Raw genomic sequence first — 22,101 nt, forward strand, 5'->3', positions numbered from 1 at the left:
GATCAGAGATTTTCAGTAGTAATGCTCGGTCGGGGTGCACATGTGCAGTAGTCGTCTTGTGGAGCCATTAGCACCTCATGTAGTGCACGCACAACCCGACCCATTCTGTTCCTTCTCAACCGTCCTGGGCTGCAGACGGAGCTCACTGGCCGTGCTGCCTCTTCATTTTTTCTCTCTGTAGAAATAGTTAGATTAGCTGTAGCTTAGTAAGTCTAGTTTAGTTAGTTAGTTATTGTTCTTTTAAAAAAATATTATTATAGATATTTTCTTTTGTTATTTTTCCCACTCTTTCTCCGTTGGGAAACTTTAACGGTCACGATGCCTGGCTTGCCCGGGTTTAAACGATGTGACTCTTCTTGTGAGGTGATACCCATCTCAGACGGTCACTCATCGTGTGTACGTTGTTTGGGGGAGACCCATATCCCTCAAAAATATGCCCATTGCAGCAACTTTAAAGCCAGGGCAAGGCATGATCAAGTTCTCCGCCTCAAGATGATTTTGCTGGAAAAGTCCCTTCAGCCTCCTCTTCAGGTACAAAAATCAACATCAGCAGATGGTTCCCTGAACAAAACCTCTGCTAATTGGAGTGCTCAGTCTTCGAAATAATCCAGGAAGTGAGTCGCGATCTCCCCTAATAGGGTCAGTCAGAGAAAGAAAGGTCCCCGGCGAGGTTGCTATCCTTGGTGCCGAGCTTGAGTAGAGTGAGCATCTTTGAGGCTCCGGGCACCTCTGGCACTGTCCGTTTGTGGACCTCTGCCGAGCCCCGCCGCTCTGGAACGGAGTCAAGACTCTCCTCCTGCATGGCACTGACCACCCTGGTGTGGGAGTCGGTACTGAGAGCGGTACCACAGGCAATGCCGTCCCCGTTGGCACCTATGGACAGCCCGAGAACGGCTCTGACCGCATCAGTACCAACTGCACCACCACAGAAGCACATAGCTCCGCAACGGTTTCTACACCAGAAAGACACAGCAGTTTCTTCGGTACCCCGGTTGCCAGTGCTCAGCACCGAGGGATCGCCAGGCCAACTAATGGAGCAGCTAACCACTTCACCTGCTCCCCAGCCTCTCTCCAGCGATGAAGAAGAGGACATGTGGGAGCCGGTTCTCTTCCCAGCACTCTTCACCCATGGAGAGGAGACCTCCATGTGAGGCCGTTAAGACCAAGTCCTGCCAACCTCGAGAGATGCAACAATGGTACGGGCAGCCCTGGATTCGCCCACTGATGCCTTTCCCTCTGCAGTAGCCCCCCTGGGATCCCTGGGAGGCATATAGGGCCCACTATACTAGACCCTTGACTCCAGCCTGAGGGGAAATTCGCCCTCCTCTACCTTCCCAGAGTAGGGACACGTCGGAAGCACCCAAAGGCGTGGAATATGAAGAGGAAGAAGGCTCAGACCAGGAAGGCATTTTGCCAGCTCATAATTCATTTTCCTCCCCTGACGAAGCCGTCAGACCACCGCCTCCAACTACAGTAGACGACCTGAAACAATTTCAGGAACTCTTTAAAAGAGTAGCCACCAGCCAAGACATTCCACTTAATGAGGTGCAAGAAATCCAGCACAAGCTGCTACATATCCTACAGACATCCACTTCATCCAAAATTGCACTCCCCATCAACGATGCCATAATGGAGCCAGCAGAAAAATATTAGGCAGACCCCCACAGCCATACAACCTACAAGTAAAAGAGCTGACAGGAAGTACTTTGTACCAGCTGCAGGGATGGACTTTCTCTTCTCCAACCCACAACCTAACTCCCTGGTGGTGGAAGCTGCCAACCATCGCACCAATTTCTCAGCCCCTCTTGCAAAGTACAACTTTGACAACTACAGTAAACTACAAGAATTCCTTGAGGTTCTATTAGAGGAAAAACGCCCCAAGTTCACTGCCATCATGAACGAGGGACAACTAATTGCCCGTATGGCTTTACAGGCCTCAATGGGTATAGCAGACACTGCTTCAAGAACGACGGCCACAGCTGTCGTAATGCGCAGGGCCTTATGGTTACAATCGTCCAGTATTCCAAAAGAGCTCCAACTCAAGGTGGAGGATCTCCCTTTCGATCAGGAGAAGCTCTTCTCTGCAAAAATGGACGATGTCCTTCACACTATGAAGGATTCTTAGGCCACCCTGCGCACTTTAGGCCTAATAAGCAACGCTGGTACACACCATATCAAAAGGGCAGAGACACCTCTTTCCATCGCCCACAACAACAGCAATTTGACCAGAATAGAAATAAACAATGCTCACAAAGACGTAGGCCTCCTCAAACTCAGTCCTCATCCTCACAACCATCTACTACCAAGCCACAGTTTTAAAATCTTGGTCGAGGGTCTGAACATTCTCCCCCACAATACTGTGCTGTCAGATACTCCTATCCAACCTTTTGGCCACCGCCTGCACCCGTTTTACCATGATTGGGCAGCAATAACAATGGACCAATGGGTACTGGAGTTATAAAATCAGGTTATGCCATCCCCTTCCTCTCCTTATCCCCTACCCTACAGCCGTCTCCGTACCTCTTTGGGGACCCTTCTCACAAGCACCTTTTACAACAGGAAATGAACCATGTCCTACAATTGGATGCCGTGGAGCAAGTTCCAACTCAATACAAAGAGAAGGGTTTTTACTCCCATTATTTTCTCATCAAAAAGAAAAATGGCAGATGGAGGCCCTCTTAGATCTTTGGAAACTCAACAAATTTGTGTAGAATCACAGATTAAAAATGGTCAAACTGGCCACAGTTACTCCAGCGCTAGACAAGGGGGACTGGTTTTCAGCCCTCGACCTCCAAAATGCTTATTTTCATATTATCATACACCCAGCTCACAGACGATTTTTAAGATTCACGGTAGGGCTCAACTATTACTAATACAGAGTACTATCTTTTGGCCTTTCCATTGCACTTCCAGTTTTTTCAAAAACCCTCACAGTAGTGGTGGCCCACTTATGAAGGAGAGGAGTGATGATCTTCCTGTACCTGGACAATTGTCTACTAAAAGGTACAATTCAGGAAGAAGCGACACACATGGTGCAGACAACCATTGAACTGTTCCAGACACTACGGTTGCAGATAAATATACAGAAATCTACACTAACCCCAGTGCAACAACTGGAATTCATCAGTGCCTACCTCGATTCCACACAGGGGAGGGCACTGTTGCAACAGTCACCAGCAGCCCTCAAACGTCTGCCAGAGCCTGCCTACAACTATTAGGTCAAATGGCAGCTACGACATTCATTGTGAGACACACGATATTACATATGCCTTGCCTGCAGAGCTGGCTGAGCACTGTGTACACTCCCAGCAAACACAGTCTAAACCAAAGAGTGACAGTACCCTCAAAGGTCGTTGTGTCACTAAAGTGGTGGACAAAACCAGAAAACATCTGCACAAGAATCCCTTTTCAACAGGATCCTCTATCACTAATAATCACGACTGACGCGTCGCTGATAGGCTGTGGCACTCTCTTAGACCAGTACTCCATACAAGGCAAGTGGTCAGCGATGGAACTCAGCTCCACATCAATCTCTTGGAGCTCTGAGCGGTATGCAATGTGTACAGGCACTTCCTCCCAATCATACAGAATGAATCGATCTGCATACTGACTGACAACATAGCATGCATGTTCTATAACAATGGCCAAGGTGGACCTCGCTCCTATTCACTCTGCACCAAGGCCCTGAAATTGTGGAACTGGTGCATTCACTACAACATAATCATCTTAGCATCTTAGCTCCCGGGGTGTCAGAATATGACAGCAGACACAATAAGCAGACACTTCTCCAAGGGACACGAATGGGAAATACACGACAGTGTCCTCCAATCGATATTCCAATAATGGGGCTTTACATCTGTAGATCTGTTTGCATCAGCAACAAACCACAAATGTCCACTTTTCTGCTCCAGGGCAGGACTAGCACCCAAGTCACTAGGGAATGCCTTCCTCATCTCATGGGACACATCACTCATGTATGCATTCCCACCGATACCTCTAATCTCACAAGTCATTCAGCTAGACAGGTCAGTGAAATCGATGCAGTGATGGCAGAGCCCCCTTACTCCATGTTTACTAAAGATAAGGTCACATTGCGACCACATCCGAAATTCCATTTAAGCCAACCCATACAGCTTCCCATATTTTACCCAAAACCACATGGGACCTCACAAGAGATCATCCTACATAGACTCGATGTCAGACGAGCCATAGCGTTTTACTTGGAGATTTCCAGAAGGGTTTGGTTCTTTCTAAGACTATTTATTTCCACAACAGAATGCTCCAAGGGATGTGCAATATCAACCCAGAGACTATCTAAATGGACCTCTACTTGTATCCAACTCTGCTATCAACTGCATAACAAGGAACCCCCACCAGGGATCTGATCCCACTCTACTCATGCCATTGCTACATCTATAGCCTTCCTGAACAATGTCCCTGTGATAGACATATTCACATGGGCCTCAGAGCACACGTTTGCAAAACACTATGTTATCACTCAGTCCTCTAGGTCAGACACTATATTGAAAACATTAATCAGGTTATCTGTCATGCTGCGCATAACTTACTTTTGTAATATTTGCTAAATCACTAAAAGCTTATTTATATTTCAACCATGGATTCCCTCCTTCATAATCCACTTTCTTCATGATCTTGGAGTGAAAGAGCCATGCTGAATTTGTGAGATCACAAATACTCTCCATGACAACAAGCTTGTGGTATCAGAAGTACAGGCTTAGTAATTCACTATAGGATCAAGTAGGATGAGAAGCTGAGCTGGGAAGGGAATAAGAAAATTCTTATTAAAACATGTATATTGTTCTTTAAGTCATAACAAAGGGAACACAGAAAAAACCTACCCATGTAAACTTCCATCTGCTGGTTTGATCTGTATCAAATGCTGATTTATATACCCTTTATGCATTCTCTAAACTGTCAGTTTAATACATCAATACATCCTTCACCTGTGTTAATAAACTGTTGCTGTACATAAGTCTCTAAAAATGGAAAGCAAAGTATATTTCACTTTTAAACAACATATAGCATAGAAACTTTCAAATCTGGTAAAACAGTCATTTTTAATTAAGATAAACCACACAACACATTTTTATTAAGATAAACAAACCATAAAATGGGTTGGTTATTATGTGAAAAGCATGAGTTCCATATTGATACTCGGCACAAGACTGTTAAGTTCTTAAAAGCAAAACAGAAAACAAAGTAGATCTTAATTCTGCAGTGCACCTCAGATAAATTATAAAGGGTTAATTAACATACTATAAAAGGTAAAGTATCTACTACTGAACTAATTACTATACTCAGTGTATACTCCATTATTTTCTGCTGCTAGACTCTCTGTGAAGATTAGTGACATGTCTCTAGAGTGCATCCTGCATTAGTAACAAGCTTGGACAATAACATACCTTAAAGATGCAGTCCTACTGCTTTTGCACAGCAAAAATGCCTCATGAGGTAAATGCACAAGGATTGCAGGACTGAGTGTGAAACGTGGATTCATATTTTTTTCATAGTCTTATTTCTATGTGAAAAATGTTTTATTACTACAGTTCTTTTTGTGTAATATTGAGCTAAATGATGAGAGCTATCAGAAATATCTTTTATATGCATTATCTATGGGTCTCATATCCTTGATCAGTGTCAGTATTGTCTTTCATCTTGATTATGTTTGTCAGTTTTTCTTTTGAACCCCATGTCATTTAGTGTGTTTTCCTTATTTTTCCATTCTGTTGCAATTTCAGAACATGTAACCTCTAATGCCAGCGATAGTGAAAGTAGTTACCGTAAGTGTTATAAGTTCCTTCTTTATTTTGAATCCTTGTTACTACCTTTAAGTTTGGGTTTGTCTGGGTATTTTTTCCCAGATAGTCACATGATACATAAAATAAGATCACCCGATCAGCTCCAACTGAAATCCATATTTATCTGCTCAGATGAGTTGCTGAGAAATTTTCTGTTTATATCACTGAGAGTACTTAGGCCTTGTCAAAACAAAGTTGCGTCATTTTTACTTAAATAGATTTTTACTAATAGATTTAGTTTAACTGGTGCGAACCCCTTGTGAACATTCTTATTTTGATATAAGAGTGACTAATTGACTTAAACTGAATCAAAATCAGCCTGGTTTAAACTGAAGTGAGAGGGTCCACTTGAGCTTTTGTACTAGTTTAACTAAATCAGTTTAAAATTTCACCTTTGGTTAAACCGGTGCAACTTTCTTCTGTAGACAAGCACTTAGTAAGTTTTGTACTAACAATGTAAGCTGATAAATTCAAGGCGTAATTGCATGCTTAATTATGAAATACTTGTTTTTTTAAAAGTGTGATATGTAAATATCTTTAATGAAGGTGAGGGTGAGTTGGTGTTCATTTCTCCTTCTCTTCAGGCTTTTACTTAGTAGTTTTGTCAAATAGGGCTGCTTATTTTGAGTTGTCTTCAAAGGCTATATACAATGCATGACTAGTATTTAGCACCAGAATTAATGTTGTTAAATTAAACCCCTGGACTGTGTCATTCTAATTGCATGATGCATTTTAAAGACTAGACTGAGTTTAAATGTTGTTGTTTTTATTACAGTAGCACCTTGAGGCCCAGACAGGGATTTAGGGCCCCATTGTGCTAGGCACTGTACAAAGTTGTGTTAAAAAGATAGTCCCTTTCCCAAAGTGATTACTATTCAGGGCTTCGATCCTGCAATTTATTTCATGTAGACAGACCCCGCTCTCCCCCCAACAAAATTACTAAGGCTCCAAGCAGGCACAGGAGTGTTCCAAACACAGTGATTTGTGGGATCAAGACATAGTGTACAATAGAACAGATAGATGAAACATACAGGAAATTGGTAGAGCTGAAGAACCTGGTAACAGACAGGCATACCTTAGCACTGTGAGTTTTAGCCAGGGCTCACCACCTGTTGTCTGTTTGCCAAGTATAAATTCCTGAAAGGTATTTTAGGAACTGTTGTTATAGAGTTTGGACAGAAGGTAGGGGAATGGGTCAAGAACAGGTAAATGAGTTTGGGAGCTTTGCATCCTTTTAAACGGACACTGCCAAGTCAATTCTGGCACAAAACTAAATTTTACTAATAGGAATATCATTAATAGAAAATATTTTAAGCAAACAAGTATTCTCTGTGTTTGCAACCCTGATATTGCTGCACTCTTGAGAAAATGAAAGTGAAATTGATAAGAAACTATTAACAAAAGTGAAACTGACTAGTCTTTGTATTGTAGAAACAGAGTAATACAAAACAGAAACAGCAAGGATGAAGAAAAGTTAACTAATTGGTAATGTTAGCCACATAGGTAAATTTACGCTTAAAAAACTCGGTTTTATTAACCTGACAGTGTCTCTTGAAAGCTGCTGTTTTCTTAAGTTTTCCAGTCACTCATCAGTGCTTCTATTTTGTCTTTATGATAGGTGATTCATTATAGGTGATGATATGTGATCTTTATTCTTCATTGGCAAAAACTCTATGCACATTATAAATGTTCTGTTGAATTTCTTGACAGAATGTGTAATTCTAAGCAATAATTATTTTTATTAAAGTTACCTCTTCAATTTCTTCTTACTGCTGTCTAATATGAAAGTTATCTTGATTACAGATGAGTATGGTTGTTCAAAAGGTCCATTCTATTAATATCTGTTTTTCTAAAGTGTTCAACAGTATTGACAATATATACTTTTTGCCCTCAACCAATGGGTTGTTTATATTTGCTATTGCTGTTTCTGTTTAATGTTTTGCTTAACTGATTTTTGACTTTATAGGGAAGTGATTTTTTTCAAAAAGTATTTGATTACATATTAGCTGGAGTCCCTCATAGCTGAGTTGATAGTTGAGTGACTTTGTTTCTCTCTCTAGCCTAAAAGAGGTTCTGAAAGTATATACTGTCTTTCTCTAAATCCATTTGCATGAGTTACTTTTTGAGGTGTTCAGTTATCCGAGTTGCATGTTTTTTATCTTAACTACTAAGAAAAAATTTCAAACTGATGTGCATTCATCTATTGCTATAATAGACTCAGACCACAAAGTAAATAATCTAAAATAAATGACAGTTCTTCAAGTGATGGTCCCTATGTGTATTCCACACGTGGGTATCTATGCGCCTGAGTCCAGAAATTTGAGCAAGCAGAATCCACACATGCGCAGTAGATCTCCTTGTGCTCCAAATTGAGGACATAAAGGGGCAGTGCGAATCAACGTCTCTCCAATTCCTCATTACTGCCACATGACCTGAGTTGGAATTCCATATCCATTTTAATCTTCCTTTTTTGTGAAACTATAATACAATTTGTAAATAGTTTAGTAGTTAGTATTTTAATATTTTATAGTTTACAGTTACTCCCCACTTCGGGATGCTTCTCCCTCTGAAGGGGGATTATGCCAAAAGTTCCAGGGTTCAAGAACTGTCTCCCCTGTTCCCATTCCTTCTCCATCAGAGATGACCACTGGTGCTGCTTTTATTGCCTTGGGATATTGCCACAAAGTGCAGTATCTGCCATTCTTTCCCTCCCTGAACTTGGGAGGGAGGAGAGCTCCGTCTGTGGAAGCACCTCATGGAGCAGGCTATGAAACCCTATTCAGATTCAGGCTAGGGAGAGACCCCATCTCCACCCCATATAACAGCCTCAAATAATGAGCAGTGCCCCTCTAGCACAAGCTCCAGAGTCGAGGCAAAAACTCTTAAGCCTAGCAAACCCTCTCACGAGAGTAGGGGTCATGAACAGTAACTCATGGTCACACTGGCATCAGTAATCCCCTCTCTGGAAGAGAGCACTTGGTTTGCAGCCCTCAAGGTGAAGGATGTTCATTTTCATACATATATTCACCTTTCCCACAGAAGGTTTCTTAGATTCCTCATTGGGCAGGACAACTTCCAATTCAGGGTCCTTCCATTCACACTAGCTGCATCACCCAGAGTCTTCACAAATGTCCTTTCAGTAGTAGCAGCTTGGATGAAATGAAATAGTTTTACTGTCTTTCTGTATCTCAATAACTGGCTTCTGACAGGCAGGTCCATCACAGAAGGCTAGTCAGCAACAGCATTCCTACTCCATCTTCCCTGGGAATTTCCATCAACTACAAAAAGTCTACCCTGAGGACCTTAGACTTCATAGGAGCAACCTTGGATTTGACTGCAGCAAGAGTCTATCTTCCCACTGAGAGATTCCACATCATGAGCAATCTAATAAAACACATCACCTTGACATTCTGCACTCCAAAGCACCCCATATTTATCATGGTGATGAGTCACTCCCGGAGTGCAACCTGGAATTGGGGTACCACTGAGCGCTCTGACTCACCAGCCTGGGTTCCCTCTCACACTGTGCTGCTGTGACAAGCTGCAGACCGCTCCCGGTCCTATACTCCCACCAGCAGTCGCACAGGGAGGGACATCCCCAGCTGCAGTTACATGCAGGCTCTGGCCAGCCACTGCATGAATCAACAATAGAGAGGCTATTACCCTTTCTAATCCCCCCAGCTCCCCAGCCTAGGACCCCAGAGCTGTACTGTCCTGCCCTGGTCAAAAACCTGACCAGTATGAATTTATTACCCAGTTCAGTCCTCCCTCGACATGGAGAGGAATATGCACAACGCCTTTGTTAACTGAGCTGAGATTTTCCCAAACTCTTCACTCAAAAACACACTGGTTAAGATAAAACAAAACAAGTTAAAATCTATTTTTCTGTAGTTAATTAAGTGATAGCAAACAGATCAAAGTAGATTACCTAGCAAATAAACAAAACTGCAATCTAAGCCTAATGTACTAGATAGGATTTGAATCAGCAATATCTCACCCTGACTGATGATACAAGCAGTCCACCAAGCTTCCATACACAGGCTAGAAATCACGTTAGCCTGGGACCAGCACTTCCCCCAGTTCAGTCTTTGATCCTCGGGTGTTTCCAGGTGTTCTCTTGTATGGGGATTGAGCTTCCAAAATGATGTCACTCCCCATCTTTTATAGTCTCTCCATATGGCAAGACTCTCCCCTTTGTTCTAAGCCAAGTTCCCAGCCCTTTTGTGGAAAAATACAGGTACCAAAATGGAGTTCAGTGTCATGTGGTCTGGCCACATGCCCTTGCATGCCTTGCTGAGTCATAGCAGCCATTATCCATAGGCTGTCTGAGGATACGCTCTTCCATGGTCCACTGTCTTTGCTGATGGGCCATTAGCACTGTCTAGTTGTGGGTGTTTCCAACTTCACAACATCTTTCAGTAACAAATGCATAGCAAAACTTTACAGCTTCGCATACAATGACAGCACATACAATCCAACGAGATATTAATGTTTAGCAGATCAAAACTTTGAGAATGATACCTCACAAGGCATACTTTGTACAAAACATATCATAATTACACCACCAAGTATGGGGTGCTTTGGAGTGGAGAACATCACATCACCCTCAAACCTCATGCCACTGTCAGGACTTGCCTTTCCATCCTTGGCCACATGGACTCATGAATCCACATTACACCAATTGCCAGGCTCCAAATCTGCTGTTTACAGACCTGGCTTCAATCTGTCTACTCACCAGAAAAAGACAATGTCAATGCCAAAGTAACAGTTCCAGCCAAGATTTTCGTCTCTCTCACCTGGTGAACAAAGCTGGAGAAAGTTGGGATGGGATTTCCTTTCCTGACCCCTGTATCAGAGGCAACTATAGTCAGATGCCTCCATATTGGGTTGGGGAGCTCTTATGAACAATCATACCACACCAGGATTTGGACCCATCAAGAGGCTGGGATGTACATCAGCTTACTGGAACTAAGGGCAGTCTGTTGGACCTGCAATGCATTCCTTCTGCTCAGCCGATCCTGTCACATGCAAGTAATATCAGATATGTCAACTGTCTTCTGTGTAAACAAGCAGGGGGGAACATCCTCTGAAAACATCCACTCAGTGTGCAGCGGCAGTCAAAAAAGCGAACAGAATGCTCGGAATAATTAAGAAGGGGATAGAAAATAGGACAGAAAATATCATGTTGCCGCTATATAAATCCATGGTACGCCCACATCTTGAATACTGTGTGCAGATGTGGTCTCCCCATCTCAAAAAAGATATATTGGAATTGGAAAAGGTTCAGAAAAGGGAAACAAAAATTATTAGGGGTATGGAACGGCTTCTGTCTGAGGAGAGATTAATAAGACTGGGACTTTTCAGCTTGGAAAAGAGACGGCTAAGGGGAGCTATGATTGAGGTCTATAAAATCATGACTGGTGTAGAGAAAGTAGATAAGGAAGTGTTGTTTACCACTTCTCATAACACAAGAACTAGAGGTCACCAAATGAAATTAATAGGCGGCAGGTTTAAAACAAATAAAAGGAAGTATTTCTTCACACAATGCAAAGTCAACCTGTGGAACTCCTTGCCAGAGGATTTTGTGAAGGCCAAGACCATAACTGGGTTCAAAAAAGAACTAGATAAATTCATGGAGGATAGGTCCATCAATGGCTATTAGCCAGGATGGGAAGGAATGGTGTCCCTAGCCTCTGTTTGCCAGAAGCTGGGAATGAGCGACAGGAGATGGATCATTTGATGATTACCTGTTGTGTTCATTCCCTCTGGGGCACCTGGCACTGGCCACTGTCGGAAGACAGGATACTGGGCTAGATGGACCTTTGGTCTGACCCAGTAGGGTCATTCTTATTTCCTTAAACAAGATCCCTCCCTCTTTGTGTGGAGATACACCAACTCCAGACGTTGACTATCAGACATCACATCACTCTCTTAGCGGTGTATCTACCAGGCATGTAGAACTCCCTAGCAGACACTCAGCAGATATTTTTCAACAGACCATGAATGGGAGATTCACAATTTTGTTCTCAACAACCTCTTCAGCCAGTGGGGAAAACACTGTCATGGGATCTGTTTGCCTCAAAAGAGAACATAAAACTTCTCTTTTACTGCTCCAGAATGCTCTGGGCTGAGGCTCAAAGGGCAGCTCCCTTCTATTACCCTGGAGGGACCTCCTATCCCGTCCCTCTGATGCCACAAGTCCTGCAAAAGATCTGTCATGACAGAGCTCAGGTCATCCTTATTGAGCTCAGTTGGACAAGTCACGGCTGATTCTCAGACCTCCTGAGAATTTTGACATGTCCGTCCATCGACATCTGACCATTTCTGGATCTATTGATTTAACACAATGGCACAATAAGGCATCTCAAATCGGTGCCAGTGCAACTCAAGGACTGGTACTGTATTTGGATGGACATTAGATGTAGAGCTTTATAAATAAATAAAAATAAATACAATAAATTAATGGAGATATCCCATCTCCTAGAACTGGAAGGGACCTTGAAAGGTCATTGAGTCCAGCCCCCTGCCTTCTCTAGCAGGACTAAGTACTGATTTTGCCCCAGATCCCTAAGTGCCCCCTCAAGGATTGAACTCACAACCCTGGGTTTAGCAGGCCAATGCTCAAACCACTGAGCTATCCCTCCCCCCAATGCTCAATAGCGGTTCAATCCATCCTCAACCAGAGCAGAAAGGATTCGACTATAAAATGGTATTAAGCCAAATGGAAAGATTTCTCCTCTTGGTCATGACAACACCAGTTATCTCCAGAGTCCACTGGGATCCTGGCTATCCTAGATTACCTACTTGCCTTTAAGGTGTCAGGTCTCTCTCTCAGTTAGCTATGGCTCCATCGGGCAGCAATCAGTGTTGCTCCTCCTCCTATTGAGGATCACTCTCTTTTCACTCATCCTATGACAACTAGATTCCTTTAAGGACTTACTAGATCTTTTCCACAATTGGTAAGGCCAGTGTTTCAGTGGGCCCTCAACCTTGTTCTGTCAGCTCTCACCAAACCTCCTTTTGAATTATTAGCCACCCGTTCTATGTCCCATCACAGGATGAAAGTCGCCTTCCTAGGCCCCATCACATGAACAAGAAGGGTGAGTGAGCTGGGAGCACTCATGGCAGATCCACCATTTACTACTTTTCATAAAGCAAAGCTCTCTCTTTGCCTTCACCCAAAAATTCACCCCAAAGTAATTACAGAGTTTCTTATCAGTCAAACTAACCACTTACCAATATTTTTTCCAAAGTTGCAGGCCCCCAGTGAGGAGTGCATCAGACAGGCACTGGCCTTTTATCTGCAAAGAACAAAAACAATTAGAAAAACACCAAGGCTTTTTATTACCATAACAGAGAGGTAGAGAGTGAAGCTGTATCTGCCCTGAGGCTCTCTAAATGGATTTCAGCCTGCATTACCCTTTGCTATCAACTATCTCACATTCTCCCCCTCCCTCCCATAGAGGGAGTGAGAGCCAGGGGTGCCAGTGGGGGGAGAGGGGGGCAGGCGAGGGAGCGAAGCCCTCCCCGCCACACGCTCTCCTGACACATTCAGTAGAATAGTGTCCCCAGGCTGGTAGTTCTGCTGCTGCTGTGGCCTCAGAGGCAGGGCGGTGCTGAACAGGCAAGTCTCCTTTCCCCTCCTAGAGAGAACAGCAGCGGCAGAGGAGCTCGGGCTGCTACTACTGATGGTTCAGCAGGGGTGGTGCTGCCTTTCTAGGTTTCCCTGCATGCTGTCCGTAGAGAAGGGGTAATGCAAGGACTTGGAGCTGGCTCTGGAGGTGCTGGTTCTGGGAAAGGGGTACTATGGTGTTGGCCTGGGGAATAGTGTTGCCACTGCCAGGCCTTGTTTACTGCACAGCCTGTGCAGGTGGCACCCAGGACTCTGCTGCCATCTCCTAGTAGTGCATGAGGCTGGGCTGGGCTGGTTTAGTCCCAGGCGTTTGGCTGGAGTGACGGGCCAGCCTGGCCACCAGAGGATGCTACCGTGGAGTGGGGGGATGGCACAGAAATCCACCAATCCTTCCCAGTAATTTGGGGCTCCGGATTACATCTGTTAAGGCCCATCCCCTTACCCCTCTTGGCTCACCCAACACCAGCCTCTGTACCCACGCCCCAACCTCTGGGTGTCTACCCCAACATCATCCCTCTGCTGGGATTTCCCTCCCCCCTGCCAAGTCTCTTGATCCTATTCCACACCCCCAGCCCCTAAACTCCACCTCCTGCCCCCATGGCCTCCATACAAGGTGTGGATTTTAGTCACACCCCCACCCCACAAAACAAGACACTCCCATCTGCTGCAGAATTGCTGTTTTAGTTAGCATGCAAAGCTGATGCTATTTGGTAAAATTTCGGAAAACGTGGGGTAAATTTTTTATACTTCACCGCCACCTGCTTGAGATCCCAAGTGATGCCCTAGTGACAGCCCATTCCATCAGAGTACAAGCAACCTCTACAGCATCTTTGTGAGACATACCTTTAGAAGAAAAATATAGGGCAGCTACCTGGATCTCCTTACAAGCTTTTACAAGACACTGCTTTGGTCCAGTCTTCTACTACAGATACAGCTGTGGGGACAGCAATCTTGCAGAAAGCCATAACATCTGCATCCCACCATTTCCTCCTTGAATACTGCCTACTAATCTCCCACGTGTGGGAATACATGTAGAGGCCATCACTTGAAGAAGAAATGGAGGTTGGTTACTTATAACTGGAATGGTGGTTCTTCAAGATGTGTGGTCTCTACCCACATCTGTCCCCTCTGCTGTGGATCACGTCTAGATTTGCGATAAGGAAAGGAACTGGACAGGTGTCAGTCTGTGCTGCCCTTTATGCCCTCAGTTCAGAGCACAAGAAAATCTACGGCACGCATGTGGACCAACAGACCCTATTTGCTAGAATTTCCAGACTCAGGTGCCTGGTACCCATGTGTGGAATACAGATGGGACCACACATCTTGAAGAACCTCCAGTGAGAGGTAAGTAATGTCCATTTCCTCTGAGATTAAAAACTTTGTTGTTGTTGTTTTAAAAGCATGCTCTTTGCTTTGAAATAAAAGAGGGTGGGGGATATTTATAGCAATATATGAATTTAGAAAGACCTTCAGATGTCATCCATTGCTATACCATTGTAGCAGCAGTAGGGTCACTTATTACACATGAATGTGTATGATGAACTTCAATGAATTCTCCAAAAATTAGCCAAGCAAGTTATTAGTTGTATTAGTTGAATATTCAAAAGGACAACTTGTTTAAAGAATAATTAATGTGTAATCTGAATTGCTAGCTTTTGAATTTTTAATTTTATAGTCTGTTAATTAGTTGACTTGATTAATAGATTTTAATAAAATCTTACTGTGAAAGATTTTCATCATGATGAACACTAAACTTTTTAATAGTGCAGTGATGGCAGCTGAAGTATATTTCAAATGCTTGCAGCTATTGAAGGTCAATATTAAGTTATGTTTTTATCTCATTCACTGCTGATGTGCTTTCTGGAGCTAACAGTCTCAGTATTTACATCTTTCCAAGTTCAAATTTAAAATTCCTTTGTCATAAATAAAATGTGTTGATAAGCATTATTTTGCATATACAGTATAAAAATGCCTTTTCTTAATTAAGAACTGTACTATATACAGATATTTTGGCTAAATATAGATTTATGAAAAAGCTTATGCAACAGCTTAAGACAGTCGTATACAAGTTTTGGGCTTTTTTTGTTTAAATATAAAACAAGAAAATCTACAGTCTAAATATTGACTATCTAGTGTAGAAAGGATCTCAATGCAAGTGCTTCTGCGTCTAGCAGTGAATGACAGCATGCATGCATTGTGTTCAGTAAAACATTTGCAAGAGCATTTAATAGTGCCTAAAACTTCTCTTATCTCATGCTTGATGTAAATTAAACATGCTAACATTTCCCATAAAAATCTTCATGCTGTAAATAAGGTTATTTACACCTTATGTATTTAATAAAACAGGTATGTCCATTTTATTATGAAATTTTTGTTTGGCTCATATTTGTGATTTTCTGATGTATCACTCTATAGAGAACTTCCTTCATCAGTATTATCATGACATATTTTGTTGAGGATTGTCTGATCTAATTTTCTTTCATTAAAGGACTAAAGATTTCTACATGTCTGCAAAATTTTTTAAAACAAAAGCTACTTACCAGTTCAGCAAATTTCGTTACATATGTGTTTAAATTTTTAGGTGGCCAAGAAGAATACGTCTTGTCTTATGAACCAGTCAGCCAACAAGAAGGTTTGTAGAACCTATTAAATTTTTTTAAAAATACATTTATTGAGATATCAAAATGTTCCAAGTATCAGGGTGTAGCCGTGTTAGTCTGTATCCACAAAAACAACAAGGAGACTGGTGGCACCTTAAAGACTAACAGATTTATTTGGGCATAAGCTTTCGTGGGTAAAAAACCCACTTCTTCAGACCCACGAAAGCTTATGCCCAAATAAATCTGTTAGTTTTTAAGCTGCCACCAGACAAAATGCTCCAAGTGTCTCTAGACACTGACATTACACTTAACACCCCAAAAACCTATTATACAGTATATGAATTACAATATTATTCCAGTACATACATTATAATGCCATTAATACTAATGAGTGCTAGTCCCTAGTAATATCTATACACCACTGACTTTACACAGGGATAATTTATTTTTAAGAGTTTTATCTGAATTTGAATCCTGTCAGATCATAGAGCTTGATTACTTGTTTTTAAATACTCTAATATCTTCCTATCTGCTCTAATTCTATTTCCCCATTCCAGAACAGCAAAAAAAAGTAGTATGTCTCTAAATTATTGACCTGTTTAAAGTTCCAACTATAGCTGGTAAAAATATTTTTTTCGCTGTATTTGACCATTTTTCGAAAATTGAATTTTTCACAGAAACATTTAAATATTTTAAATGTTTTGGTTTTTGAAAATTTCCAGCTGAAAACTTTTAGTGAAAAAGGAGTCTATTTGTTCCTACTCTAAATATCCCTTTCCACCCCAGCATTTTTGCAGGACCACTTTCATTAGCTTAGTCACATAGTGGGATTTTTTTCAAAATTTTTGGAAGTGAAACTTTTTTGCTTCAAAACTGTGTCTGAAAATGGGCGGGGGAGGGGGGGTCAAAATGTTGTAAAACTTAATAGGATAACAGTTAATTTTGAATTGGCCAAAATTCCTTCATAGCTTTTTAACATTTTAAAGTTATTTCTAGGTCCAACCACCATTTCAGAGTTAGAAAGGGGTCAGAACGAGGGCAATAGCTATAGATTTTTGGACTGATTTTCTGAGGTGCTGAGTGTTGAGTTGTTAGGATCTATACCAGATATTTGGAATTTGAAATTAAAAAGGCTGTCTGTTCAGAATACTCTGCATGTGCGGTATATAATTACAATAGCATTTATGAAGTACATCAGAAATAAAGTGTCCACTTTAAAGTTATAGCAAGATAAAGCTTTTGTACCTTTGAACAAGGACAAGTGCAGAGTCCTGCACTTAGGACGGAAGAATCCCATGCACTGCTACAGACTAGGGACCGAATGGCTAGGCAGCAGTTATGCAGAAAAGGACCTAGGGGTTACAGTGGATGAGAAGCTGGATATGAGTCAACAGTGTGCCCTTGTTGCCAAGAAGGCTAACGGCATTTTGGGCTGTATAAGTAGGGGCATTGCCAGCAGATCGAGGGACGTGATCGTTCCCCTCTATTTGATTTTGGTGAGGCCTCATCTGAAGTACTGTGTCCAGTTTTGGGCCCCACACCACAAGAAGGATGTGGAAAAATTGTAAAGAGTCCAGCGGAGAGCAACAAAAATGATTAGGGGGCTGGAGCACATGACTTATGAGAAGAGGCTGAGGGAACTGGGATTGTTTAGTCTACAGAAGAGAAGAATAAGGGGGGATTTGATAGCTGCTTTCAACTACCTGAAAGGGGGTTCCAAAGAGGATGGATCTAGACTGTTCTCAGTGGTACCAGATGACAGAACAAGGAGTAATGGTTTCAAGTTGCAGTGGGAGAGGTTTAGGTTGGATATTAGGAAAAACTTTTTCACTCGGAGGGTGGTGAAGCACTGGTATGATTCTATGATACTTTTAAGAATTATCCTGATCCTCAGAGATCTTCAGGGGGAGTCTTCAGAGTACCTAAGATTTCTCAGGATCAGCGTCATGCTCAGTGTCACAGTTTCAAGATAACTGCACCTGAATTCCCTCTCCATGGTCCCTCAATGGTACCCACTTAAGGTTTCTGACTCATAGAATATTAGTGTTGGAAGAGACCTCAGGAGGCCATCTCATCCAATCTCCTGCTCAAAGCAGGACCAACACCAACTAAATCATCCCAGCCAAGGCTTTGTCAAGCCGGGCCTTAAAAGCCTCTAAGGATGGAGATTCCACCACCTCCCTAGGTAACACATTCCAGTGCTTTACCACCCTCCTAGTGAAATAGTGTTTCCTAATATCCAACCTAAACCTCCCCCACTGCAACTTGAGACCATTGCTTCTTATCCTGTCATCTGGTACCACAGAGAACAGTCTAGCTCCATCCTCTTTGGAACCCCCCTTCAGGTAGTTGAAGGCTGCTATCAAATATCCCCTCACTCTTCTCTTCTTCAAACTAAATAACCCCAGTTCCCTCAGCCTCTCCTAATAAGTCATGTGCCCAGCCCCCTAATCATTTTTGTTGCCCTTCGCTGGACTCTCTCCAATTTTTCCACGTCTCTTCTTTAGTGGGAGGACCAAAACTGGACACAATATTCCAGGTGTGGCCTCACCAGTGCTGAATAGAGGGGAATAATCACTTCCCTCGATCTGCTGGCAATGCTCCTACTAATAGCCCAATATGCCGTTGGCCTTCTTGGCAATGAGGGCACACTGCTGATTAATATCCAGCTTCTCATCCACTGTCATTCCGAGGTCGTTTTCTGCAGAAGTGCTGCTTAGCCAGTCGGTCCCCAGCCTGTAGCGGTGCATGGGATTCTTCGTTCCTAAGTGCAGGACTCTGCACTTGTCCTTGTTGAACCTCATCGGATTTCTTTTGGCCCAACCCTCCAATTTGTCTAGGTCACTCTGGACCTTATCCCTACCCTCCAGCAGATCTACCTCTGATTTTCAAATTCCAATACTAACGTCTGTTAGTCTATAAGGTGCCACAGGACTCTTAGTCGCTTTTTAATAAAGATGTTGAACAAAACCAGCCACAGGACCGACTCATGGAGCATGCCACTTGATACCGGCTGCCAACTAGACATCAAGCCGTTGATCACCACCCGTTGAGCCTGACAATCTAGCCAGCTTTCTATCCATCTTATAGTGCATTCATCCAATCCATACTTTTTTAACTTGCTGTCAAGAATACTGTGGGAGACCATATCAAAAGCTTTGCTAAAGTCAAGATATATCACATCCACCGCTTTCCCCATATCCACAGAGCCTATCATCTCATCATAGAAGACAATCAGGTTGGTCAGGCATTACTCCCAGCCATTACCTCTCTTGTGTGGAGACCCATGCCTTACACGGAAATATCCCTAGCAAGCCAGTTTGCCTATGCACCTATGCTTTGCTTTCTCTCTCCGAGGGCTCTGAGGGCATTGCCAGCAGTTCCAAGTTACTACACAGCTCTTTCTAAGCAAGAACCTTTATTCTTAGGGTAAAATCATTAGGGAGAAATTAAAAAAAAAAAAAAGGGAAGTTCTGATACACATGCTAAAAGCTTACAAGAGGTTACCCATCTCTCTTATAGGGCCCTAATAGGCCAAAGTCTTTCCAAGCCTTCCGCAGGAGTTGGGGGCCCTTAGACAAGAGGGGTCCTGTCCATTTGCTGTATCAGGCTAGGTCTACACTACCCGCCTGAATCGGCGGGTAGAAATCGACCTCTCGGGGATCGAATTATCGTGTCTCGTCGGGACGCGACAATCGACCCCCGAATCGACGCTCTTACTCCACCAGCGGAGGTGGGAGTAAGCGCCGTTGACGGGAAGCCGCGGAGGTCGATTTTGCTGCCGTCCTTACAGCGGGGTAAGTCGGCTGCGATACGTCGAATTCAGCTACGCTATTCGCGTAGCTGAATTTGCGTATCTTAAATCGACTCCCCCCCCCCCCCCCCGTAGTGAAGACCTGCCCTCAGAAAGAAGGCACTGAGTCAGTTTAAATCTGGCTTTAAATCAAAAGCCCTTTCTTTATCTGATGGTGTCTGCAAAATCCAGTTTGAACCGGTGTATGCAAGCCTCCTCTGGGAATGGTACCTCTCTGGAGGTATTTAAGACCTAAGTGATTCACCTTAATCAACTCACACTGGTCCATAGTTCCAGGTAGAGCTGTGGCAACTCTCCCCACCACCCCAGAATTGCGTACATAAACCGTTCATACACGTAATACAATTTGGTCCCCAAAGATATTGCATGCAGATGCAAAATCTATCAGACTCAGCATCCTGCAGATCCCATTGTTCTCAGAATAGCAAGTCTGAAAATATAGCAACTATATTTAGATTCATAAATATAGCCGTTGGATGATGAGCTCTTTTGAAAATCTTGCCCTTTAGCACATAAATAAGTGATCAATTTTTCCAAGCTGTGGAGCACTCAGCAGCTCACGTTGACTTCAATATAGATTTACTCCTGAGGGCATTCTGTGCCAAAAAAATTAAAAATTCTACGCATAATATTTTAAAATTCTGCTAGTTTTATTTGTTAATAAAAATAACCCTGCAGCTCCCTCATCCCCAGGACTTGGATTCAGCGGTGAGGCTTCACCCGACCCTGACACAGCACAAGGCCTGGGCTTGCCCCAGAAACATCCTGGGGCTCTGCGCCAGGCGCACCAGGTGTGGAGCACGCAGGCTCAACCAGGCAGGACCAAGTGTGGAGGGGCTCAGTGTGGGGGGATCCAGGTGTGAGGTGAGAGGATTCTGTGTGGGACAATCTGGGTGCAGGCAGCTGAGTGCGGGGTCTAGGTGTGGGCGGATCTGGATGCACAGAGGCTCATTAGGGGGGTTCCAGGTGCAGGGGCATTGGGACTCTGCAGTGGCTTCCAGGTGAAGGTGGTTGAGGAGCAGCATGGGGTCTGGGTGCTGGGGAAGTGGGGCTTGGTGGGGTGGGGGTCTGGGTGCAGTTATTTGGGTTCAGTGGTTTGGAATTCTGCATGTGGGGGCTCAGGGTGGTGCAGGGTGGGGCTCATCAGGGTGGGGGGTTTGGTGCAGGGAGATCAGCGGGGGGTGGTCTGGGCGCTGGGGTGGGGATTGGGTGGCAGGGGATCTGGGTGCAGGGGGGCTCTTGATGTAGGGGTTGAGGTTCAGTGGGGTGGCATTTGGGTATGGAGGGCTAGGGGGGTTCTGGATGTGCCGGGTGAGGCTTGGCAAGGGTGTCTGGGTATTGGAAGTCCAGATGCATGGGGGTTGGGTGGATGGGGGAGCAGCTCCCTGTACAGAGACCCCTCCCCCCACAGCTGAGAAGTGATGGGGGCAGGAAGCAAGGGAGGATGCTGAGCTTCCTGCAGCTGGGAGAGGTTTCTGTGGGTGGGTCTGACACAGCCCAAGCAATTCCTTGTAGGGGAAGAGGAAGTTCTCTCCTGCCTCCAGCCCAGCTGGGACTAGTAGCTGATCCCAGCTCAGGGTAGGAGCCACTGGCTGGGGTGTCCCCAACCCAGCGGTGATTTATCTCTCTGCCGGCTGCCTGAAACGATGTACGTGCGCTGCTAGGGAGTGGTGCATGACTGTTCTTGCAGCTTCCCTTTGCTACCCTGTCAGAAAGTCATTTTTCTGTGTGGAAGCAAAGAAATCTGCGGAGGACATGAATTCTGTGCACACACAGTGACACAGAATTCCCCCAGGAGTATAGATTGGCCTACAACCTTCAATAATTTCTCCCACCAGGAATAAATGTTGTCTGTTTTAACTGTATCTTAATGGTATAATATAACTAATCTATAATCACAATTATAATAAAGCTTATTTTGGTGAAATTTGAAGGTGTTTTAATGATCGGACTATAATGAAGAAATATTATCAATTTATCTTTGACAGTCAATTACACTCGGCCAGTGATTGTTTTGGGACCCATGAAAGACAGAATAAATGATGATTTAATCTCAGAATTTCCAGACAAATTTGGATCATGTGTTCCACGTAAGTCCCAGCAAATACCATAGTGAATTTAATCAAATAAGTGCTGTCAAAGTCCTTCTGTGACCTCTCTGTGTTGAGCTCAATAATTTTTATATTGTGACATGTCTTTACCTCCTAAAATTATTTAAGTGTTAAATTTGTATCC

At 43.5% G+C, this 22,101-nt stretch overlaps 1 protein-coding gene across 3 annotated transcripts in view; it reads left to right on the forward strand.

Moving 5' to 3' along the window:
- The window catches only part of DLG1 (discs large MAGUK scaffold protein 1), a 390,639-nt gene that overhangs the window by 348,788 nt on the left and 19,750 nt on the right, over positions 1-22,101 (forward strand). For all 3 annotated transcript variants that reach the window (XM_065410859.1, XM_065410860.1, XM_065410861.1), the window contains exons 19-21: positions 5,760-5,801; positions 16,034-16,084; positions 21,855-21,956. In XM_065410859.1, the coding sequence (XP_065266931.1) occupies positions 5,760-5,801; positions 16,034-16,084; positions 21,855-21,956 (195 nt within the window). The remainder of the gene's footprint in view (positions 1-5,759; positions 5,802-16,033; positions 16,085-21,854; positions 21,957-22,101) is intronic.

Source organism: Emys orbicularis, chromosome 9 (assembly GCF_028017835.1).
Source record: "Emys orbicularis isolate rEmyOrb1 chromosome 9, rEmyOrb1.hap1, whole genome shotgun sequence".
Lineage (NCBI taxonomy): Eukaryota > Metazoa > Chordata > Testudines > Emydidae > Emys > Emys orbicularis.